Raw genomic sequence first — 23,333 nt, 5'->3', positions numbered from 1 at the left:
GACTGGAAACAAACAACCAGTACTGAATAGATGAATGGCAAACTGGCATATTCATTTAGTATGATAATCCTCAGTAAATATGAACAAGTTTCCAACATGTGTAAGAACATGGATGTATCTATCTCATAGATATTATGATGATAAAGAAATCAGACCAAAGAAACTTCATACAGGACTTCATGTGTATGAAGTTCTGGAATAGTCCAAAAAATAATATAGGGGAACAGAAATAAAATCACTGTTTTCGTGATGTGAGGGAAGGGAGGGATGGAGGGAAGTTTCTGGAGTGATGGGAAACTTCTGAATCTTGATTGGGGTGTTCTCAAGATGTAGGTTTTAAATCCTAACCCCCAAGGTGGTGGTATTAGCAGGTGGGGTCTTTGGAAGGTGATTAGTGCTCTTATAGAAGAGGACTCAGAGAGATCCTTCACCCCTTCTGCCCTGTGTGGTTACAGTGAGAAGGAGTCATCTGTGAGCCAGGAAGTGGTTCTCACCAGACACTAAATCTGCTGGTGCCTTGATCTTGGACTTACTAGCCTTCAGAACTGTGAGAAATTAAGTATTCTTGTTTATAAGACACCGAGTCTAAGGTATTTTATTATAGCAGTCCAAACAGACTAAGACAGGATGGTGCTTACAAGCCAAAACTCATCAAGCCGCATCCTTAAATCTGTGCATTTTATTGTATGCTGAGTATACCTCAAAAGAATTGATTTATAAAAAAATTCTGACCTTAGCTTCTTTTTAGCTCTTTCCAGAAGAGTGCATCACTATCATGATCATCACTGTTTCATACTTCCTTTTCCTTGTCTTTTCAAAAATCATTTCTACATAGAACTGCTTGTAAATTGAATCAACTCAAAATAAGGAAGTTACCATGAACAGCTTATCTCACTTGACTAATCCTCTTGTGGATCATATTAACACACACATTAATATTTAGAAAAGAAGAATGTACCACTGTGTAAATGTGTTGTATGCAATACTGGAGGATTTTTTAAAAATCAGTGCACCCAGGAATATTCAAAAAGATACAAGTATGATTTAACTCAGCCTGAAGAGAATTCACCATGAGAAAAAACGTGATTTCTTTTCTTATTTTTAAACTGAAGTATAGTTGATTTACAATATTATATTGTTTTCAGGTGTACAACACAGTGATTCAATATATTTACAGATTATACTCATTTAAGTTTACTACACTTTAAATATATGATGCCAGATGCCATTCTCTTCTGGCCTCTAGCATTTCCACAGAAACTTCAGCTGTTGGCCTTCTGAATTAGTGTTTTCCTTTTCTTTTTATATATACCCAGGTGTGGAATTGCTGGATCATATGGTAGTTTTACTTTTAGCTTTTGATAAATCTCCATACTATTTTCCATAGTGGCTGCACCAATTTACATTCCTACCAACAGTGCATGACGGTTCCCTTTTCTCCACATCTTCGCTGACACTCGTTGTTCCTTGTCTTTTTGATAATAACCATTCTGAAAGTTGTGAGGTCGTATCTCATTGTATCTTTGATTTGCATTTCTCTAATGATGAGTGATGTTGAGCATCTTTTCATGTGCCTGTTGGCCATCTATATGTCTTCTTTGGAAACTCTTCAGGTCCTCTGCCCATGTTTTAATCAGCTTATTGGTTTTTTTTTCATGTTTAGTTGTATATTGCGGATATTAACCCCTCATCAGATATATCATTTGCAAATATCTGTTCCCATTCATTAGGCGGCCTTTTCACTTTGTCAATAGTTTCTGCCACTGTGCAAAACCTTTTTAGTTTGATTAGGTTCCATTTGTTTATGTTTTCTTTTGTTTCCTTTGTCAAAGGAGACATATCCAAAAATACATTGCTAAGAAGAATGTCAAAGAATGCACTCTCTGTTTCCTTCTAGATGTTTTATGATTTCAGGTCTTACATTTGAGTCTTTAATCCATTATGAGTTTATTTATACATAAGGGATGAGAAAGTTGTCCTGTTTGATTCTTTTCTATGTTCCTGTCCAGTTTTCCCGACACAATTTACCAAAAAGGTTATCTGTTCCCCATTGTATTTTCTTGCCTCCTTTGTTGTAGGTTAATTTCTGTATAAATGTGGGTTTTTCACTACTGTAGTTTTGTAGTATAGTTTGAATTCAGGAAGTGTGATACTTCCAGCTTTGTTCTCTCTCAAGATTGCTTTGGATATTTAGGGTCTTTTGTATTTCCATGGAAATTTCAGAATTATTTGTTATAGTTCTGTGAAAAATGCTATTGGTATTTTCATAAGGATTGCACTGAATCTGTAGACTGCCCTGGGTAGTAAGTTCATTTTAACAATATTAATTTTTCCAATCCATGAGCATGGTATATCTTTTCCATTTGTTTGTATTGTCTTCAATTTTTTTCATTAATTTCTTATAGTTTTCTGAGTACAGTCATTTTACCTCGTTAGATTTTATCCTAGGTATTTCATTCTTTGCATGTGATTGTAAATGGGATTGTTTTCTTATTTTCTCTGATAGTTTGTTGTTAGTGTATTGAAATGCAACAAATTTTTGTATATTAATTTTGTATTATTCAACTTTACTGTATTCATTGATGAGTTCTAGTAGTTTTCCAGTGGTGTCTTTAGGATTTTCTATGTATAGTATCATGTCATCTGCAAACAATGACAGCTTTACTTCTTCAATTTGGATTCCTTTTGTTTCTATTTCTTGTCTCATTGCCGTGGCTAGGACTTCCAATACTATGTTGAATAAAAGTGGTGATAGTGGTCATCCTTGTCTTGTTCCTGATCTTCGAGCCTCTTTCACTTTAAGTCTGGGTGTGATTGGCTGATGGATGAGCTGAGCCCTGGTGCTCTTCTAAGTGCATGGGCCCTTTAAGAAATGTCTCCCAGATTACTACAGTCTTGTGGGTCCCGTTAGTTTTCAAAGATGTTGGGGGTCATCTCTCTGGTGCAGGTCCTAAAAGTTGAGGTTACTGATGTGGAAATAAAACCCTTTGCTCCTCAGGGAGAAGCCTCGGGTTTTGAGTTTTCTCTGGGTTGTGTGCCACTGTGCTGGGGATGGGGTTTATGGCAAGATTGTATCCCAGCCTCCCGCCCAGTTTGAGGTGGTTTTCCTCTTGTTTGCCTGATGTGGTCATCACTTAGCCAGTCTTTAGGTTTTTTTAAGAGAAAATTGTTCTGTAGGTAGCTGTAGACTCAGTGTGTGAGAAGAAATGAGATCAGGGTTTTCCTATGTTGTCATCTTGAACCAGAACCCTGTGTTGTTGTTTTGCTTCCTTCCTTGTTCTTGGCTATTTTCTAGATAGTTCTGATTACCTTTGGCTATCTCAGTCATTTCTGTAGGTTTGGGAGTAAAGGCAGAAATTAGAGGGACAGAGATCCCACTATAGTAGTAGTGGCAGTGTAACCAGTGTTTTTTATCTTCTGTATTTTGATGCTTTGACATCTGGGGCCTTCCTGACCCTGAATGGACTACTCCTCCCAGTGTTAGTCAATTTTTAGAGATAGTAAACAACTCTCCCATGAGTGCAGTTTTCAAATACAAACCGGACAATCCAGAGCCCACATTCCAACTACCTCCTTTCTGAGCTCTCACACTTAGGGCCATTATCCACATGCCCTAATCACCCCCAAGGCCAGGTACCAGATAGCTAGGGACAGCCCCTATGCCACAGAGACCACTGACATTATTCAAACTAGCCAATCCTAAGCCTGCTTACCTGGCATTGTCTGTTCCTTCTCATGGAAACCACAATAAAGTCTCTTGCCCACAGTTCCTCCCTCTCCCTCTGCTTTGTGACCAGCATCAGTGCTTCCCTGTGTGGCCCCCATGGCACAGTGTGTCCTCTTTTCTTGGAAACTGTGAGTAACAAACTATCTTTTCAATGTCAGTTTTCTCCTGATCTTCTGGCCTTACTATACCTCAAGTATTCTATTAATGCACAATATTTAAAACAGGTAGGAGAAAACTACCAATCCTTTCTTATTCCCTATCTTTTTTCTGCATCTGAAGAGACACTATTGTGTGTGTGTGTGACTAGTACCAAATAATTTTTCCAGTAAGTTATTTTTCTACATAGATTACTTTCCTCCAAACTCAAAAGGCAAGGACAATGTGGTGGAGTATAAGGAGCCAGAAAATATTCTGGTTCTGGTTTCAAACCTTGACTGTTTAGGTTTTAACATTAATAATGATATTAACTAGAGACAGTTAACTTCACACCTCCAAAGTTCTATCTTTCCATCTTTATCATAGGGTAATAATTTCAATCTAATAACATTATTTAAGCATGGAATGAAATAACTTCCATAAAGTGCCTGGTGAGTTCTTAATATTGTTTTAACTTTTATGTGAATCCTTGAATTTTGGATGGTATCCTGGCTATGATGGGTGCTTCATGAAGTCTGACAATGGTCACCCTTCATTTCCAAAATTACAGCAGGGGAAATTTTCATTGAACTTTCCCTGGCTTCTCTTTCTTGTAGAATAAGAGATTCTTAAAAAGAGCCTTTCCTAGGAAATGTGTCAATGCTCCTAATTTGGGACTCCAAGGGATCAACATTTGGGAGCTTTCTTCTCTCGTTTTCACTCTTAGAAGTCTATCTCAACCTGCGATAGTCTGTGGCAGCAGTCCTCAAACTATAGTGTAGCAGGACCTCAGTTTTTGTAAATAAAGTTTTACTGGAAAACAGCCACACCCTTTTGCATATATATTGTCTATGGTTGCTTTCATACCAAAACTGCAAAGACCCAAGGCCTGCAAGCCTAAAATATTTACTATCTTGTCCTTTGAGAAAAAATTTGCTGAACGCTGGTCTTCGCTGTTTGAAGTTGGGTTTCTTCCTCTGTGGATTAAAAATGACCACAAATTCTTTGCACTGCTTCCATCAAGAGGTGGCGTTTAGGTCCCATCCGATAATGACTCTAGGCTTGGCCATGGCCTGGTCTGGCCAATAAAACATCAGCAAGTGTGACAAGTACAAAGGCTTGACTAGCGCTTTCCACATTGGGACTTGCCTTCTTAGAACAATTCCCTGAGAACCCCCCCTTCCACTGCTATGAAGAGCCCAATCTAGTCTATTGGAAAATGAGAGGCCATGTGGAGAAAAAGCAAGGCACCCTTGGCTATAGCTAGCACTAAGTACCAGACAGGAGGGAGAGGCCATCTTGGACTACTTACTGTTCTTCTGCCATCAGATGAATGCTGTTCCATGTGACTCTAGGTGGTAGCAGAAGAAACAGTCAATTCATAGAATCTCTTTGAAAAGAATTTTTAAAAATTTAAGCCATTAAGTTTTGCAGTGGTTTGTTATGTAATTGATAACTTACATACCTTCTTTGCCCATCAAGGGAGAAAATGGCCATTCTGTACACATTACAGTTAGACACTAGCACTTTGACTCCAGGTCTGGTGCTTGCGTAAGTCATATGATGCAGCAATAATGACTTTTCATATCAGAGTCAGCTATATACAAGGTAACTTGGGCAAAAGTCAATATTCAGTCTGACAAGTCCTTTCACATCCTGTGGCACAAACCCCTTTCTGTATTCTATGTATCTTGTAAGGTTTTGGGGGATGGAGGGAAGACAAGTCAGATAGCAAATGTTGGTAATTGTTTTCAAACTTTGTATAAAACGAATGGTACTACTACTGCTATTGTGGTAGAACATTTAACCTAATGCAGTCAATTCCCTATTATCCATAATGGAAGGCTATGCTAGCATGGTTGAACCAAATTCAGTATAATAAACTTTAATTTCCTGGAATGATGGAAGAGAAATGAGACTCCTCACTGGCTTGAAGGAAATTCCCACGTCTGGCGCTAATTAGCAATGTATCTTGAGCAAGTTATTAACTTCTTTAGGCCTTGAGTTACCCTATCTATAAAAATAGAATTATTGATACTGACTCGCATAGTTGTGAGAATTCACTGACATTTATAAGTTATGGAAAAGGATGGCCCAATGTAGTGCCTGGAACCATGGAGAGTAGAGACAGCATAGTGTAATGGTTATGTATGTAGGTTCTGGAGCTAAACCGCCTGAGTTTAAATCCCAGCTCTGGCACTTAATAGCTGTGTACTTCAGGCAAATTAATCTATGTCTGACGCTTATCTCATCTGTAAAATGGGGATAACAGCAGCAGTTATAGAGTTGTTGTGAGGCTTAAATAAACACATGTAAAGGGCTTAGCACAGTAGCTAAAATAAGATTAAGATAGAAATAAATTGATGAGAGCTTAATAATTGTTAGCCAATTATTATCAGCAGTACATGATAGAGCCCTTATCCTTATCTCCTAATCTTCTATGTCAAAGCTAAGCCTCAAACTGATCATTTAGATTTCTTTCTTTTCTCTTTCCATTGCTCTGTCAGAGTATTACCCCAGGAAGTTGGTGGTTAAATAAGGAGATATTTATTCAACAATCCCCAAAATAAGGTGGAAAAGATGGTAAAGATTTACTGACAAATGCAACAAGTTTTTGTTGAATGTCAATACTAAGTTAGGCACAGTTAGATACACTATAATTTCATGTACTGTATCTGGTATCAAATAGAAAAGCTTAAGAGAGATTATTATCTGTTTTGATGGCATCATTAACATATTTAATTTATAATGGTATTCCTTAGAAAATATGGTTTTATCTCCATATGTCTTCCAAGTTGCTATAGGGCATCTATTTGATCTGAGAAACTGACTGCTCTTTAGATCCAGGCATGCAATATGACGTTAGGATCAAAGTAGAAAGGAAGCAAAATAAAATAAGGTTCATAAGGAAAATAATCTTATAAAGACTAACATGTCTTGGGGGTAAAATGCGCATGTATTTCACACAATAAAAACAACGTTCAACGTCAAAAACAGTAATAAGAAACTCATTCAAATCAGCATTGCCGATACAGAATTAAAATGGGATTCAATTTTGTGATTCCATTCGCAAATCTGCAAAGTAGGAAGGATCACCCATTTTCCTGTGACTGGTCAAGCAATTTAATGATTACAGTAAATACAAAGTTCTTTTGTAAATGACTCTGTTTATGATTGACTTGCATTTGAAACCACATTTCAGCTCTCTCCCTTTCCCCCTTTCCCCTGCAAAAAGAAAGAGAATATGAACAGTAAGGAAAACATTTAGAAACAGGACCTAGTGGTTGCTATAATTTGATTCTTTAGACACAACAATGCTTTCTTATCATATAGGTTATTACAGTATCGTCAAGTATATCAGGTAAGCAGATCAAGTGCTTTGGAGTCTCTCTATAAATATCAACATCAGGCAAGAGACTATGGCTGTTAAGGACTTGGTTCTGATCAGAACAGAATTCCTTAAAATACTGTCTTCCTTTTGGTAGCAATTGCCCTTTTGGATGTGAGTGCTTGTCTCAAAAAGATTTGCAGATAAAAACAGAAACAGCAAAAGGGGCTTACCCCAGGATACCAACCAACTGTAAACCTATTATAAATGAGAGGTAAAGAGCTTCACAACTCAATCTACTATTTCTAGGTGATATCAGAAAAATACTTTAACATCAAGATCACCAACAAATACTCCCCCACTTTCAGATAATGAGCTATTTCAGCTTAGAGTGACCATATTTAATTTATATTATCAGCACCTAGCACATAGTAGGCACTCATTTGTTGAATGAGGAAAAAAACTCTCATCTGTCCAAAGATAAATTTCAACTAAAATAGTTATAATAAAATGTTTATTGTCTTCACATGAAATTACATGAACTCTACTCCCCCACATAGTTGAGAACCTTATGTTTCATTTTAAAAAATATTTTAAAAATTGCTTATCTACACAACAAAAACAATGTCCAATGTAAAAAAAATACTTTTCTAGTTTTGAACTATTGGAATTAGTCTCAGAAGAACTCATCTGATTGAATTTGATACAAGGTCTTTCTCAGATTACTCTGTGTAATCTCCCAATTCTGCATGATGCTTGCAATACCCTTCAGCTGTCAGTTCTTCTGATCTTTATTCAAGGCCCAAAGAAAGAAGATGGAAGTGGACTGAGATAAAAAGGATAGCTTTGTCTATGTTCATATAGTGGATACATTCAAGACATATATATGAGACAGAAAGGGCACCTCTGCCACAGACTAAGTCTTTGATCTGGGTTAAGTTAGTTCACATCTCTGAACCTTGATTTTCTCATCTTTAAGACAGATTCATCCTAGAATCTTTTAGCTCCAATGTTCTATGATTTGGTTTCAATTTAATAGAGGCACACACTGACACGCTAACACATTTTGCTGGAGTTTGGTCAGTCCTTAGCAAATCAGAAGCCAAATACTGCTCCACTTCTTATTCCACATCTATACTTGAGGCAGAAGCTAATGAGAGCTGGGCTCCAAAAAGGCCCAAGTGCAATTCTCATTTTTGGCTGGAGCAATGCCCGTATGTAATTCAATAATTTAAATAGTGTCTAGGTTTAAATGCCAGAGCGTTTTTGTTTTTCCTGACACTGCACACTGGAATTACATGAACTCTGTTCTACTGCTGCCCTATTCCCACCCCTAGAGATTCTGCTTAACTGATCTAGGTGCAGCCTGGGCAACAGAATTTTTATCAGCTCTCTGGGTGATTCTAACCTGAGAAAAAGGTGACTATTGGCATAGAGCAGTGATTCTCAAACTTTAATGTGCATCAGTCACCTGGAGGGAGTATTAAAACAGATTGCTGGGTGCCCTACTCCATTTCTGATTCAGTAGGTCTAGGGTAGAGCCCAAGAATTTGCTTTCCTATCAAGTTCCCAGGTAGTGCTGATGTTTTTGTCCAGAGACCTCACTTTGAGAACCACTGCCAGTAAGGAAATATTGGTGGTGGCACCTGAAGTCCTGAGTTTAAATCCTGATTCTACTATTACCACCTATGTAATCTTAGTAGAACAATTTATTCTCTTTTCTTTAGTGTCTTTTTAACAATACTTAGACTTCAGAGTTGTGAGGCATGAAGAAACAGTGTTACCAATCAGGGTTTAGTTTAGTACCTGGCACAGAATGTAGTAACAGGTATTAATTTCCTTTTTCTATTATACATTCTAGATGGTGTGATTAAGTTAAATCAATAGCATTGGTTAAAACTTGGCAGGAAAAGAGAGACGACTGAAGCAAACAATGTCTTATTAGAATTGTATGTATAATATAGGATGATAAATGTAGCAAAGTGTTTTAAGTAAATGTCTTAAAAAAGATTTTCATTCAATTTTTAAAACTTTGAACATAGTAATTTAGGTGGGAAGAATATTACCTACAATCGATAAAGTGATAGAAATGTTAGTCAATCTATAAATAGGATGCATTTTTTAATGACCTACAATGGACTCCAATACTTCATCTATGATAATAATTTAATTTTCTAGAGAATCAGAAATAAGAATATAATTGAAGTAGCATACTTGCCTAAACCTTTACTATATTGATCTTTAAATGCTATTTAATTCCAGAGAAAACCTGAATTATTAAAGTGCATTGGAATCCCTATTATCAACCAAAGCAAAACCTCTACCAATGATGGGATAGGTGTTTTTATTTACATATACCAACAAACAAAAAACAAAATAGCTTTCCTTCCTGCTTGCCATTTGCTTCCTTTTGTATGTCTCAAGGTCCTCTCAGGAGTTAATGTCCAAACCCCGAAAGGAATCCTGGGAGGAAAGCAGGCCCACTGCAGAAGCTGCTGCACATTCCTCCAGATACAGGGAGGACACCCGAGGTTGTGCCTCCACAGAGGGGCTGGTTGAGGTGAGAACTGGAATACTGAATGCAGTTGTCTAAGTGAGTCTCAGAGGTACTGAACAGTTCAGGTCTGAAGGCAGAAATCCTCTTAGGATTGTTTACAGCAAGTTTCTTCTTATACCAATAGGTGACCCAGAGGCAAGGTCTTAACTGGGGTTTTTATTTTTAAAAGCCTTCCCTTTCCACTCTGGCCTGATGCCATTACGTGACAGCTTTCTTTTTCTGAATTCCTAAAAGAAAAAAAAGAAAATGTGTCTGCACGTCTTTGTAGCTGCATCATACTCTGAAAAGTACCATTTCTTTTATTATTGTTCTCAACTATTACTTAACCTGATGATATACTTTTAACTTCTCATCTATTTATGAATTCTCTTGACTGTGAGCTCCTCAAGGGTCCTTAACTTGTTCCCTTCCTCCATGCAACTTTCTCAAGTGCCTCTATTCTCAGTAACCGTTCCCTTTGGTTTGCAATATAAATTTGACACTAACTTACATTGCCTTGCCTATGGAGGTAATTGTTTATTATTTTATGTGTAAAGGTGTTCTATTCCCAACTGGAACCAAAAAAAAAAAAAACCCTTTAGGAATGGAGGCTAAGTATTTTGCTTCTTTGTAAAAGTCATAACAAAGCTGATGTCCAATCAACATTTATAAAATTCTTACCAGATGGTCCATGCTAAAAATTGGACACAACTGACTGCCTGAGGGAAAGTCTTCATACTCTTGCTGTCAAGATTATATAAAGCCTATAGCCTGGCCAGTATACTTAGAGGATGGAAATGATTTTCTTTAAGCCAGAAAATTAGTCTTGGTTCAGCTCTCCTTAGTGCTTTAAAACCAACCTTCAATACCACACGAACAGGAGGGTTCCCACCTCATTTATCTCCTTGGTATTCCCTAACGTCCATTCATCCGTAAGGCTTCTCCTTGAAACATCCACCAAACTTCCCTAGCCGCTAAAACAAACAAAACTCTTTTCTAAGCCTTCCCCGCAAAATGATTTATTCATTAAAAGCCATAACCAGCGTTCAGAACCTTTCAAAAAACAGTAGCAATCCAAATCCTTTCAACTTAACTGAATTGAAGCAGAGCTGATTTCATGCCCATCCTGCTGGCAGCAGTCCCTTTCTCAGATTTTGCCTGTTAGTCGAAACAAGACTGGTAGATAGCCTGAGTTTTTTCACTGGGTTGGTTTGGCCCCATCGTCATAGTTATAGCTCTGACCACAGTCATTCCAGCTGATCCTTTATCAGGTCTGTAAGGTACCAAAACAGTCACTAGGGTAGCCCAGAGATTAGTAAGGTTTATATTTACATCTCCCGAGTTTTTTAAACAGACTGACTTGCACAAAGCTGGATTATGTCATTTTACCTCAACTTCACCGCAGCTATTATGAGAAGAAATATTGTTCTAAGATTTTTAATTAGCTGCATCCTCTCTTAAGGCTCACTCTCTCACTCCTGCTATGTATCGAATTCTTCAATTAAGATTATCCCTTAATTCTTACATCAGAAACCCAGAAACCAGAGTTATTTCTCTTTAATTCTCCATAAGGCATCACTATTATACTATCATATATGAATATGTGTATGTATGTGTGTGTGTGTATTTTTTTTGCTTTCTTAAAAAAGTAGAAATTCTCTCTTCATTCACCTCTGTTTGATACAAAGTAGGTGCCCAAGTAGGTAGTTAGAAATTAAATAAAGGACACAAAAACTTCCCAATGAAGATCATTAAAGAGAAAAATCCTTTCTTCCTCTTATTACAGCTGATCTTTGACACATGCCAGGTAAGAAAAAAGGAATCACGCATGGTGATGGGAAGACTGGACCTCTCCCTCTCTGGGTTGCAGCTGAACTTCTATTGGTGGTCCTAGTAAAATATATAACTCTTCATTTGTTCTAAGCAAGTCCTTCTTTCAGCATTCCTTCAAACAATGCCTTTACTCTCCCACCAGAGTATGAGGATTTAGAGATTTTGAGCAGCAAGGTTCTGGTTGGGTAGCAGTCTCTTTAAATTGTGTGTTGGCTATGTAGAGAGAGGGAAAGTTATGGGAGAATGGCAGGGGAGGAGGGTGAGAGAAAGAGAGAAATGTATCTTCTTCTCCGGGAGCACTGGAAGAAAGCAAGCCTTTCAAAGTCGTTGCCGGTATCTCATGAAGGCCCAGGCTGCTACCATGATGAGGGCAAACACGGGCACCAGCACCACAGTTATGGGAATACCACTTGGCTCCCCTTCACCGTGATGTCCTAGAGGCCCATTCTGCACCTGTAACTGGAAGGGGAAGAAAAATGTTAACTGTAGTGACCAATGTGTGTTTACCACAACTGAAATGTCCAAGTTGACACATTACCTAGGTCTACAGTCTCTATACCACCCAAAGCTGCAAACCCCAAGCACTATCGAACAGGAGTCCTCTCTGTTTGTCCTGAGTTGATACAACAATCTCACCAATTCTTTGGAAACAAAATAAATCTGATGGGGAGGCATTTAACCTTGCTGTGCTACTGACCTAAAGGGACCCCTGAGATAACCTCTTTCTATTTCTGTACTGTCTCCACCAAGCTATATGTGTATCATACCAGGAAAATGAAGGTATGAGGTGAAGCCTGTTGATCCTATAGGGAGCCTGGAAATTACTGGCCAGGGGCAGGGTGTGTCCATCTTTCTAGAAAGATTATCAGTCATCAGAGTGCAATAAGAGCAGATCTGAGCAATGTTAACACAGGTGCAATGCCATTATTTAGAAATACTTCCAATTCCCAAAAGGTACCCACTCCTTCCGAAGGTGGGGTCCTGTCCTTCATCCCCTATTCTGTAATACTAGGCAAAGATAAAGGTGAAACCTATATGGAACGGAAGTAAAAGACTCAAAGGTAAATAAGTAAAAATAAATCATATCCTAACAGTTATAATTTTTCATTGCCTAAGCATTCCATTTTGAGGCTGGTGGTCTTTCTTTATTTCAATCAATTTTGTAAAAGGTAGCCTTTCTTAACATTACCTTTTTTTTAAACCATTTTTTAAAACTGAAGTATAGTTAATTTACAATGTTGTGTTAGTTTCAGGTGTACAGCAAGGTAATTCACTTATATACATATTCTTTTTCAGATTCTTTTCCATTATAGTTATTACACGATATTGAATATAGTTCCCTGTGCTATACAGTAAGTTCTTGTTTATCTATTTTATACATAGTACTGTGTATATGTTAATCCCAAACTCCTAATTTATCTCTCCCCCCTCTGCCCCCACTATCCCCTCTGGTAACCATAAGTTTGTTTTCTATGTCTATGAGTCTATTTCTGTTTCATAAATAAGTTCATTTGTATCACTTTTTAAGATTCCACATATAAGTGATATCATACAGTATTTGTCTTTGTCTGACTTACTTCACTTAATATGATAATCTCTAAGTCCATCCATGTTCCTGCAAATGGCAATATTTCATTCTTTTTTTACAGCTGAGTAATATTCCATTACACACACACACACACACACACACACACACACACACACCCATCTTCTTTATCCATTCATCTGGACACTTAGGTTGCTTCCATGTCCTGGCTATTGTAAATAGTGCTATGAACATTGGGGTACATGTATCTTTTCGAATTAGATTAACATTAACTTTTAATAGGTAAGTGGCAGCAACTGTGATGCCATCTTTAATTAGATTTAATCTCCTCATTACAATCCATGAAACTCTGACGCCCTCAATCTGAAAGACAAGACTGAACAAACTACCTTTTCTATCCTCTATCCCACCTCTACATCTTTCATTCATTTCCTGATGAGATGTCCTGAGAGAACACACTCAGTAGAAAGACATGGTTTTTAGGGCTAGGCCAATTCCTTGACCAGAAGAATCTGTTTTGTTTGGAGTTATTTATGGAAGTTTCCTAAAAAATGAACCTTGGAAATCACTTCTCACATGCCTTCAAAAAGAACTCTAATCGTATCTAAAGCGTATGCCTATATTTGCTTGCCTTTACCTATTGCATACATTCTCCCATGCTTTCGAAACAAAGAAGAGCCAAGGCAGAAGCAGCTGAATACCAATGTCTCCTATCAACCTGTTTTCTAATCCAGCACGCTGAGATTCTGCTTGCAACCCCAGCTGTTTTCTCAGATATCTTTCGTGCCTTGCCCTCTCCACTTTTTTTTAACTATCTCCTGTTGAACTTTGAAGCCTCACTCAGGAGTTAATGAAGCAAAGACAGCATCAGTTCAAGAGGGAGTAACTTTAAAGGTACAACTAAACTGTGTTGTAAATGCATTCCAAAGTCCTTCGTGCTATGGGAGGAATTATGTCCACTCAGGCTTCTCTTCTCATTATCCAAATTATAAAACACTAGGAACTAAGGAATGGATGTAGAATAGGTGCTAACTTGACTGAATTCTGAATCCCATTTCCTTTTTCCTGGAGCTCCCCTTTGAGCACTAGAACTTTGGTCAAGAGGATCCCCAAGTTGATAAGAAAAGGGTTCGTTGTGGTGATAGGGAAAAGCACATAGTGGGTATCAAAAAACCCACCATCGTTGCACTTAGAGTTTCATAAATAAGAATGTTCAAGGGCAGACATATATTTCCTTCCCTAGTAAGAAATAAAATTGATTCTGGTTGTATTTTTCCCCATTTATTTTAATTTGGTTGTCAAGCTTTATCTTTAGGGCACATTACCTTGAAGCCAGGACCTGGGTTGCAAACATACTGTTATAAATTTCCTTTAATGATAAGCAGAAGTCTCAGAAGACCCCTGCCTGTGCCAGACAGGTTTTTCAAAAGAATGACGGTGAAAGGAAAAAAGCCAAACACACCACTGAAAATTACACCACATGGTTTATTCACAACGTTACAAAAGCCTGGCGGCAGCAAATGACACCTACCCTGTGCTGCACTCTCAGGGACACAGCATAGCCTGCATTACGAAAGAGGTCTACAGCATCCTGGTGCAGCAGGTTCTTTAGGTCTTGGCCGTTTACCTGCCAAAAACAGCAAGGAAAAGTAGTAAGAGACGTAGAATGTGAACTCTCAGAAGTCAAAGATTTACTTTCATGTGACCAAAGATTTAAAAAACAAACTCCTACAGAGCAAATTCCAAGGGCTAGAAGAAGGGGTAAAGTTACTTAGAACTCAGAGTAACTTTTTTCATTTTTGAAGCTATGTTTTCCTAGAACTGAGGTTACATGGGCCATCTGAAGAGTACCTAAGTTTACAACAACAACAACAACAACAAAAGGAATCTCTCCTTTTTCTGAGCTCCTACTGCCTGCCCTGTTTTGACACTTGGGATTCTGTTACTGTATATGTATGTCTTCCACGAGTATCAGCCTGCTTCCCTACAGCTAACATGGTCTCCCAGGTTATCACTCTATCCTTTATACGTCTAATCCCTGGCATGGCCAGCTTCAGCTCTAGAAATACAACTCTGAGAAGCTCTTCCACAGTTTAGTTTGATGTGGTACAAATCTACTAGCTCCTTCTATTGTTCTTGTTTTCTTTTGAACAATTTCCCTTGACTCCATGGATATCCCTATCCTCCTCAAATTTACTAAAAACCGTATTTCTGTGATGATACAAACTTCTAAAATGTTTCGGTGAAGGTGAGTCCTACTACTTAAAGGTGAGAGATGTGAAGGACTCTGGTATTAACACTGCTCAGTGTCAGGAGTGACACTGGCCACAAGTGGTATCTATTCTATGCTGCAATCAGTGACACAGCATAGCGTACTTTATGCAAAATCTACGTATCTTTTATACATGTCAATGTCAGCAACGGCAGCAAGAACATCTAATATATTTGGTAGGTTCTGTGCTATATGTTTTACATACATTATCTCACTGAGTAATCACAATAATCCGATGAGGTAGACACTATTTTTATCTTGTTTTCACAGATGAAAAAACTGAAGCTTAGCAAGGCTACGTAGTTTACCTAAAGTCATAGTAAGTGTAGAAGCTAGGGCTATAGGGGTTTTATATCCTGGAAGGAAGACTAAAGTGCCCTGGCCTTTTACTGCTCCTTCTGCACGATTATTCCTCCACCTTGACTCACCAGCTATTCTTTCCTCAGCTGAAGATCAAGTCACTGACTTATTCAACCTTCTCATCTTCCTTGTCACAGTTTTCCTTCTCCAAGAGGTTCAAAATTGTCCCTCCACGCTATTTCCTGCCAATATCCTTGTGAATTAATCTATCAACACTTTGGCCTTATAAACTGTCTACCTTTCCAAAGTGAAGAATTCCTGCTCTATTCCATTCTAATCGCCAATTGGCATAAGCCTTCAACTTCAACATTAGGCATGCTACAGCTCCAATATCTCAAATTCTTAAAAAAAAACAATTTCTACTTTCTTCATACTTCCTATACCTCTGTGAATTCCCCCTTTATCCTCATCAAAGCATTTTACACATCTAGGAGTTCCTATTATTTCAAAAAAGCACTTGGAAAACTATTAGAATCCCTCATCCCCACGATCTTCTGCCAGCTTTCCAGTCCTGGGCAACACACTGCATTTACTTTCCTTGTCATCAGTGTGTTTAATATTCCTAGAGAAAGATACACAGTCACATTCTCTACCACAGACGCATACTAGCTGGCTCCTGCTGCATCCTTACAACCCTTCTCATCTGGTGAACTCCCTAATAAATATGCAGTGGTAGCTGTTCCAAGACCTTTCCTACCATCAAACTCCAACTCCAATCACATCTCTCTTCTCAGCAGATTCCTTTGCCTTATCTTTCTTGAGAATACTGAGAACTTCTGACAAACACTTCTCTCCACTTTCTTTCCTTTCCCCTCAGTTCCCTGATCTCTCTTAGTGCTGCTTCCCCCTTACTTCTGAATTAGAGTCCTTTATCTAGGCTAACCCATTTACTAGTGCTCTTGATCATGTTCCTTCCAGCCTCCTGACAGAACTTAAGCAGTCACTTACCCTCTTGACTCCTTAAGTATTATTGTTCTCTGCTCCTTCTTAACTAAAGTTACCCTCATCTATTAAAACACACACACACACAAGTATTCCTTGGAACCCACCATCACCCTCTTCCCATCTTCTTTCTCTCCTCTTTCTTTGCCAATCTTTTTGAAAGAACTGTTTCATGCACTGTCTCCACTTCCTCACCATCCGCTCCCTCTATTTCCTTGTGTTCTTAGTATGTGAGGTGGGGGGGGCGGGCAGGGAAGAACATGCTGCCCCTGCAGGTCAGCAGTAACTTCCAACCACCAAATCCTATAGCCCTTTTTCAGTGTTCAGACCACCTCCTCCCTTCTGCAGTTCTCTCTTGTCTTAGCTTATGAACACTTGGATCTCTTAGTTCTTGCACTGTTCTGTATCCCTTCCTTCCTTCTTAAGGTAAGTAAATATTCCTCAGTATCAATAGTCCTTTGTCCTCTTCTCTCCCATGGTGAATTTTCACAATTTCAACTATAATCTGCTAGACAACTCCCACATTTTCATCCCTACTTCTACTTCTGGATTTGCCGGTTTCCTGCTGGGTACCTATTCTGCCAGCTGGGGCATATTCTGTTAAGACCCCAACTCAACATATCCAAAGCCTCTTTTTTATTTCCCACAAAACCAAACTATCCTGACTTCTTTCTTATTGACACTACCATTCCTTCAGACTAAAATTTTGGTAATATTTAAAAACTCTCTCTGTCAATCTTTACATACAATATATTGGCAACTCCTGTAGTCTAACATAATAACATTACTCATATGTTATTTTCTTTCTATTGCCCCTCTCTTTAGGTTATGAATACTCTTAGTTGAACTACTGGGATCGCCTTCTCTCTAATTTACTTTCCTCTGGGTCCTCCCTCATTCTAACCTATTCAAACATTACGTCTCCAGATCAATCTTCCTGAAGTATAATTCTGTTCATGCCACTTTATTGCTCAAAAACAAACACAAAACCGGGAGCAGGGGAGGAAAGCGTGCATGCCTGATTTCTCATTCTGGTACGCAAAGTCCTCCAGGAAATGAAGGACTGGAAACCTACCTTTCCAGTTTAATCTTTCATTACCCTTTCATACATCCTATGCTTTAGCTAAATCACACAACTCACTGATCCTGGGACATAAAACATATATTCTTACCTTCATACCTGGGCTCAAGCTATACCCATCATCTGAATACCTTTCCCTTTTAAAAAATTCTATTTATCTCCCAAGACTGATCTTAAATACGATTAGTCATGCTACCTATATAGTGTAGAAATGAATACAGGGTTTTCTAGTTGATAGACTGTGATTTCATGCTACCAAGCCACCTTCTGATTATGTCTTGGTTTTCTGGCCGGTAGGTTTGTCAAAGGGAAAGAACTACAGAATTTCTAGAACCATCACAGTGAATTCTAAGACTCAGTTTTCTAGTTAATTCCTGGTAGAGAGAGAATAGGTATGAGATTGCTGATGGTAGTGGGAATACTCACGTAACTAAACTTGCCCATAGGGTAACTGCATTTCTCATTGTAAAGAAATAGGTATTTTCTCTCAGAGGCAGACAAATAAGTTAGTGATGCAGTCTTGTCAACAAATGCCAAAGATGTCATAGCTCCATAACAGAGCCAAGTTTCATAATGATATGAATCCAAGTGGGAAAACTGAGTCACTACATGACATTCAATGACAGGAATACTGAGCTCAAAATAATCTTTGCTGTAGCCGTCAGTTTTAATAGCCGGGAATCACTGTATATTTATTATCATGTCTGGAGCTGTCTATCCATTTTACATGTACTAACTTATTTAATCTTCACAATAGTCCTGTAAGTTTGGAACCCCATTTTATAAGTAATAAAACTAGAGAGGCTATGCAACCTTTCCATGGACATACAGAATGGAGGTAGCAAAGCTAGGATTCAAACTCAAGCAGCCCAGCCCCCAAACCTTCACTAACAACACTAAACTTTAGAAATTTACATCGTAAGCAAGAATTTTATTTCTGCAGCCTATCACTATCCATCACATTAATGTTGTAAATTAAATTTTTATTGGTTTTGGAGTTTCAGTTTTATGTGTTATACTATACGTTTAAAAAAATTTAGAGTTGTATGAAGACACATGGTGTTTATATGTTAGTATTTTTATTCATTTTATATATTGAAGTGGCATTCACATTAAAAAAGCAATTTAGTTAAGTGCCACTTCATTGACAAGGCCTTTCTAGATAACTGCACTAGATGTGAATGATTTACTTCCTGAATCTCCATACTATGTAACTATCTTAAAGCTCAAACTGAACTGTCTTGTAACACTTTACGTTGGACTGTAAATAACTTAGGCTGGATCTCAACTCATCATTATCACCCCTATAGTACCTGAATACTGCTCTGAACAACATTTGAGGATAATAAATGCCACACGATTTCCTGAGGTTTGGCTGCAGAGTATACTCTGCAAAAGCCATAACTACACAAAGCCTGGGTGACATTTATTGATATTACACAAAGCTGAAAGGCCTAGACTCTAATAGCAGCTCTAGCTGCCAATGACTCAGTGTGTAATCTTGGTCCTCATGTGAGTTTACTTTTGCTAGCAGGGAAGAAAGACATTGGGTGACATCAGGCAAAGGAGCACAGGCCAATTATACCTTTCAACCCTCCTAGTTAATTCTAAAGGTATCCTAATGTATGAGGTCAGTTACTCTAATTGCTTAAAAAAAAAAAAAAAAAAAGAGGCCTTTTAGAAATGCAAAGGGAGTTTCTTTTTTAAAGAACCATTTCTCATCCTTTGTCCAAGTATGCTGGAGGTAAACCAGCTCTATAAAACAAATGATGATTCTTTTTCAATTGACAATATATCTCTCTACTCCAAAGCCAAATTTGCTTTCCAATATTTACCTCCTCTAACTGCTTTTACAGATTCCAGCTCATACTGACTAACCTCCAAGTTCTGTAGATTTTTACCCCTAAATATATGTGGAATCCACTTTCTCTTTATCACCATCCTTACTAATATAGACCAGAGGTTCTCAAAGTATGGTCCCAGGACCAGCAGCATTAACTTGGGAACTTGTTAAAAGTGCAAATTATTAGGTCCCATCCTAGCAATCTGGTGAAGTTTGAGTTAGCTTTAATCTAAACTGCCTGAGTCTTCTCCACACCCAGCCTACTTAATCCACAGATTCCATCAGTGATTTTCCATTTACTGAGTAGTGATTTTTCAAATATAAGTCTGTTGACCCATTCCAAAAGATAGTGAAGTCAATCCAGTGGGTCAAGACCAGTATTTAATTTTAAGTAAGTGAAATTAGAAGAAAACACAAAATATTAGAATGCATCATATATAGAAGAAATAGGTATTATTTTGTTAAACTTTGCTTCAGTTATGTGTGTGTGCATGTATTTCCTATTATGGGTCATAATTCAAAATGTCTGAAAGACACTTGCCTACAGCAGTGCTTCTCAAACTTTATTCATGGGCTTACCCAAGGATCTGTTATAATGCAGATTTTTATCTCAGTGGGTCTGGGTCTGAGGAGCTTCCCGAGACTCTGCATTTGTAATCAGCTCCCAGGCGAAGGCCAGATTCCTTGGACCTCACTTTTACTATCAAGAGCTATTCATTCAACTGAGAAATTTTAGAATACTGCTAAACTTGCTACTTCAGTTTCCTTAATTCATGATATTATAAGTTATATTAAACTTGAGATATGACAGATTTGCAACATGCTAGAAAATTTTGTTAACTGAATGTTCAGAGTGTTGGGATTGTGGTATTCTAGTTAACTGATGGGGAGTCATACAATTTTTTGCTTTAACTGTGGTTGTTATCAATCTATGAGTTTCCTATTTCTTGCCTTAGGAAAGGAGTAAACTGAGTTAAAATATGTTTTCTTGGATGATAAATAATTTTGGATTGCCTTAGGATAATCTAACATTATCTTAGGATAATGTAAGAGTTACTGGAGCACTAACTATATAGGATAATATAAATACAGGTGTATAAAATATAGAAAGAATGGGCTCAATTTAATAAGCACTGACCTCAGATTATACTCTGGATATTTTCATTTTCCCCCAAAATCTTGAAGTGAATTACAATTTGGGGGGAGGGGTCCTCTCTTTCCATTAAAGTTGAAGAAAAAAAATAGATTATCTAGCTCCAATTAATCAAGCCAAACCAAAAAAGTTATAATTCATTCACAGAGCAAATAATTTACTAGATGCTTACTCTGTTCCAGCTACAGGCCTACATGCTGCAGATAGAGATGAGAAGACAAAGACTCTTCCTTAAAGGTACTTGGTCTAAAGGATTCTGTATATTTCAACGTCTCTGTAGCTGATTGGATGAGGGTTTCTGGTGGGTCTTCCCCATTGATCTAAGACCACAGACTGGTCTTTCATTTTCTTTTAATTTTCCATGGCACCTGGCAGTGCTCTGCAGGCCATCAAATACAATAGTTAATATATGTTGATGACTACTCAACTCTTTTATTCACCAAAGTAAGAATTCTGTTTGAAGAGAATAGGAAATGCAGCTGACTAATGGCCCAATCCATGCCATTCTGTTATATAACAGGTTTGGTCAAAATGGAACATTAATCTGTATCCTATAATCAGCTACATCACCCTGAAGTTATAAGTTTCATTAAACATGTAGAGTTCACTGAGAATTGACTATTCTTGACTATCTACCTCCCTTCATTTAGGTAGACACACAGGAGAAATGAGAAACCTACATAGTTTATTTTTTTACAAAAATATAATTTTCCCAGGTTCTCTGATAGCCTATATAAATATTAAAGCATTCTCACCATCACACACACATACAAATGAACTTTGGGTAAGGACTCTCCAACCCTCATCTCAACTTCAGATCTTTTCTTCTATTGGTAATATCTGTTTTTGTTTCATGGTTGTCAGATACAACAGGGTCTTAAAAATCATTTACATTCATCCACAGTGATCACAAAAAATTAAATTTCACTTTTGATGAGAAAGGAGAAACTGCATGATAAATCATGCAGTTATTTAATTTTAGAACTTGAAATTAAGATAAAACATGGGCATTATTTAGGGAGAAATGGAAAGATTAAATTAATAGTCATTAATAACTCACCTGAAATCTAGACCACTTAATGATACTTCTATTAGTTACCCAAAATGGATATGCACTAAGGAAAGGACATATTATTAGTCTGATTATCTGGCAACAGTTAAAAGAAAGAGTTGGAGCAAATTTTACAACATGGAAAAATAACCATGTGAGGAAACTAGGGAATCCCGTAAAGAATAAATGAGAATATAGGCTAATAAATAATTTAGCATCATTTTACAGAGATTCCAAAGCCAATTATAAGTGAGTACTTAAGTACATCAAAGAGATAAAGTGAGCTCAAGAATAGATGGAACAATTTAATGGTTAATACCTAACAAGTTCACTTAAGGATACAGTGGGAATAGGATGGTGAGGCAATATTTCTTAAGAAACAGGATCTAGAATTTGAATTTTGGAGCAAACTCTTGGCAGGGAAACTGGAGTCAGGGAATATAGCCCTAGATAGAATAGAGAATATGCTGGCCTTTTCCTCTTGCGTAAGCTCCATCTTTTTCTCTTTCTGTCGTCTTTTTTTTCTCTCCGTTACCTGTCTTATATTTTTGCCTTTTCTTTGCCTGGCATTTCTTCCTCTCTTCTTTCACATACTTTTTCCTTAATTGGCTAGAACATAACCTTGAATCAATGTCGTACATATATTTGTAGTGTTTTATATCTTGTAGAGATCTTTGTAATAATTCTTTTATTTTGATAGTCAAGTCCTCTTCGCTAAAAATTTTAAAGACAAATGAGCTCAGTTTCTTAGATATCTACTTTTCTTTTCATTAACATTTATCTCCTACCATACCTTTTTAAGAAACTTGAGTGGCCTTCAAATAATTTCTTTTCTCTCTGAGGTGATGGCTCACATAAGAAAGGCTCCTTATCTTGGCTTGTGTCTAATAAATTCTCTCACACTGAGGTTTATGTCTTTTTGTTCCCTAATTCTACCCTTAATAGAAAAGACTAATTTCAGTTTTTATACAGAACCATACATAAACTCTATTAGTAAATAACCATGCAACTTTCTGTTTAGGATAACGAACCCTAGCTCCTCACTTATCTTTTAGGAGGCAATATAGTATATGGGTTAAGAGTAGAGGTTCCAAATTCACAGACCAAGTCCTCTGCCATACACTAGTTGAATGACCTTGAGCAAGCTGTTTGACCTCACCAAGCCTCAGCTTCCTTAGCTGCAAAACAGGCATAATAATTGTACCACTTCATAGGGTTGCTACAATATTAAATAAGTTTAAAGTTCTCAGCATACTGCTTAGCACAGAGTGCTCAAAACTTTCTAACCATTCTCATTTTTCAATAATTTACATTTAACCAAAACTTTTTGAGTAACATGGCTCTCTTCTTAACCCCTGTATTTTTCAAGTCCTTCTTCACCATGGAACCTAGTTCCCAGTGTTCTGGAGAGAATGCAGTTATCTGTCAAAATATTAAACTGCATAGTTTCTAACTACATACTATACTTTAATCTTAACCCATTCTCAAGTTTTCCTTACTGTATTTCCTGATCCAAAAGGGCAGGC

At 37.5% G+C, this 23,333-nt stretch overlaps 1 protein-coding gene across 4 annotated transcripts in view; it reads right to left on the bottom strand.

The window, feature by feature from the left end:
- Positions 1 to 2,715: 2,715 nt before the first annotated feature.
- SYNJ2BP (synaptojanin 2 binding protein) overlaps positions 2,716 to 23,333 on the bottom strand; it is a 51,818-nt gene continuing 31,200 nt past the window's right edge. Inside the window, exons 3-5 of one of the 4 annotated variants that reach the window (XR_013825363.1) lie at positions 14,637 to 14,732; positions 5,175 to 12,018; positions 2,716 to 3,330 (exon numbers count right to left, since the gene is read on the bottom strand). Coding sequence is in view for 1 of the 4 variants with exons in the window: in XM_079908340.1 (XP_079764466.1) it covers positions 11,878 to 12,018; positions 14,637 to 14,732 (237 nt within the window). In the remaining 3 variants the exon portion in view is untranslated. Of the gene's footprint in view, positions 3,331 to 3,798; positions 12,019 to 14,636; positions 14,733 to 23,333 lie in introns of those variants that run through there. The other 3 variants (XR_013825364.1, XR_013825365.1, XM_079908340.1) reach the window with 3 other exon arrangements.

The sequence above is a fragment of the Stenella coeruleoalba genome (assembly GCF_951394435.1).
Source record: "Stenella coeruleoalba genome assembly, chromosome: 2".
Taxonomy (NCBI): domain Eukaryota; kingdom Metazoa; phylum Chordata; class Mammalia; order Artiodactyla; family Delphinidae; genus Stenella; species Stenella coeruleoalba.
Note: the sequence above shows the minus strand (reverse complement) of the source record. Positions and strands in the feature narration are given on the sequence as shown.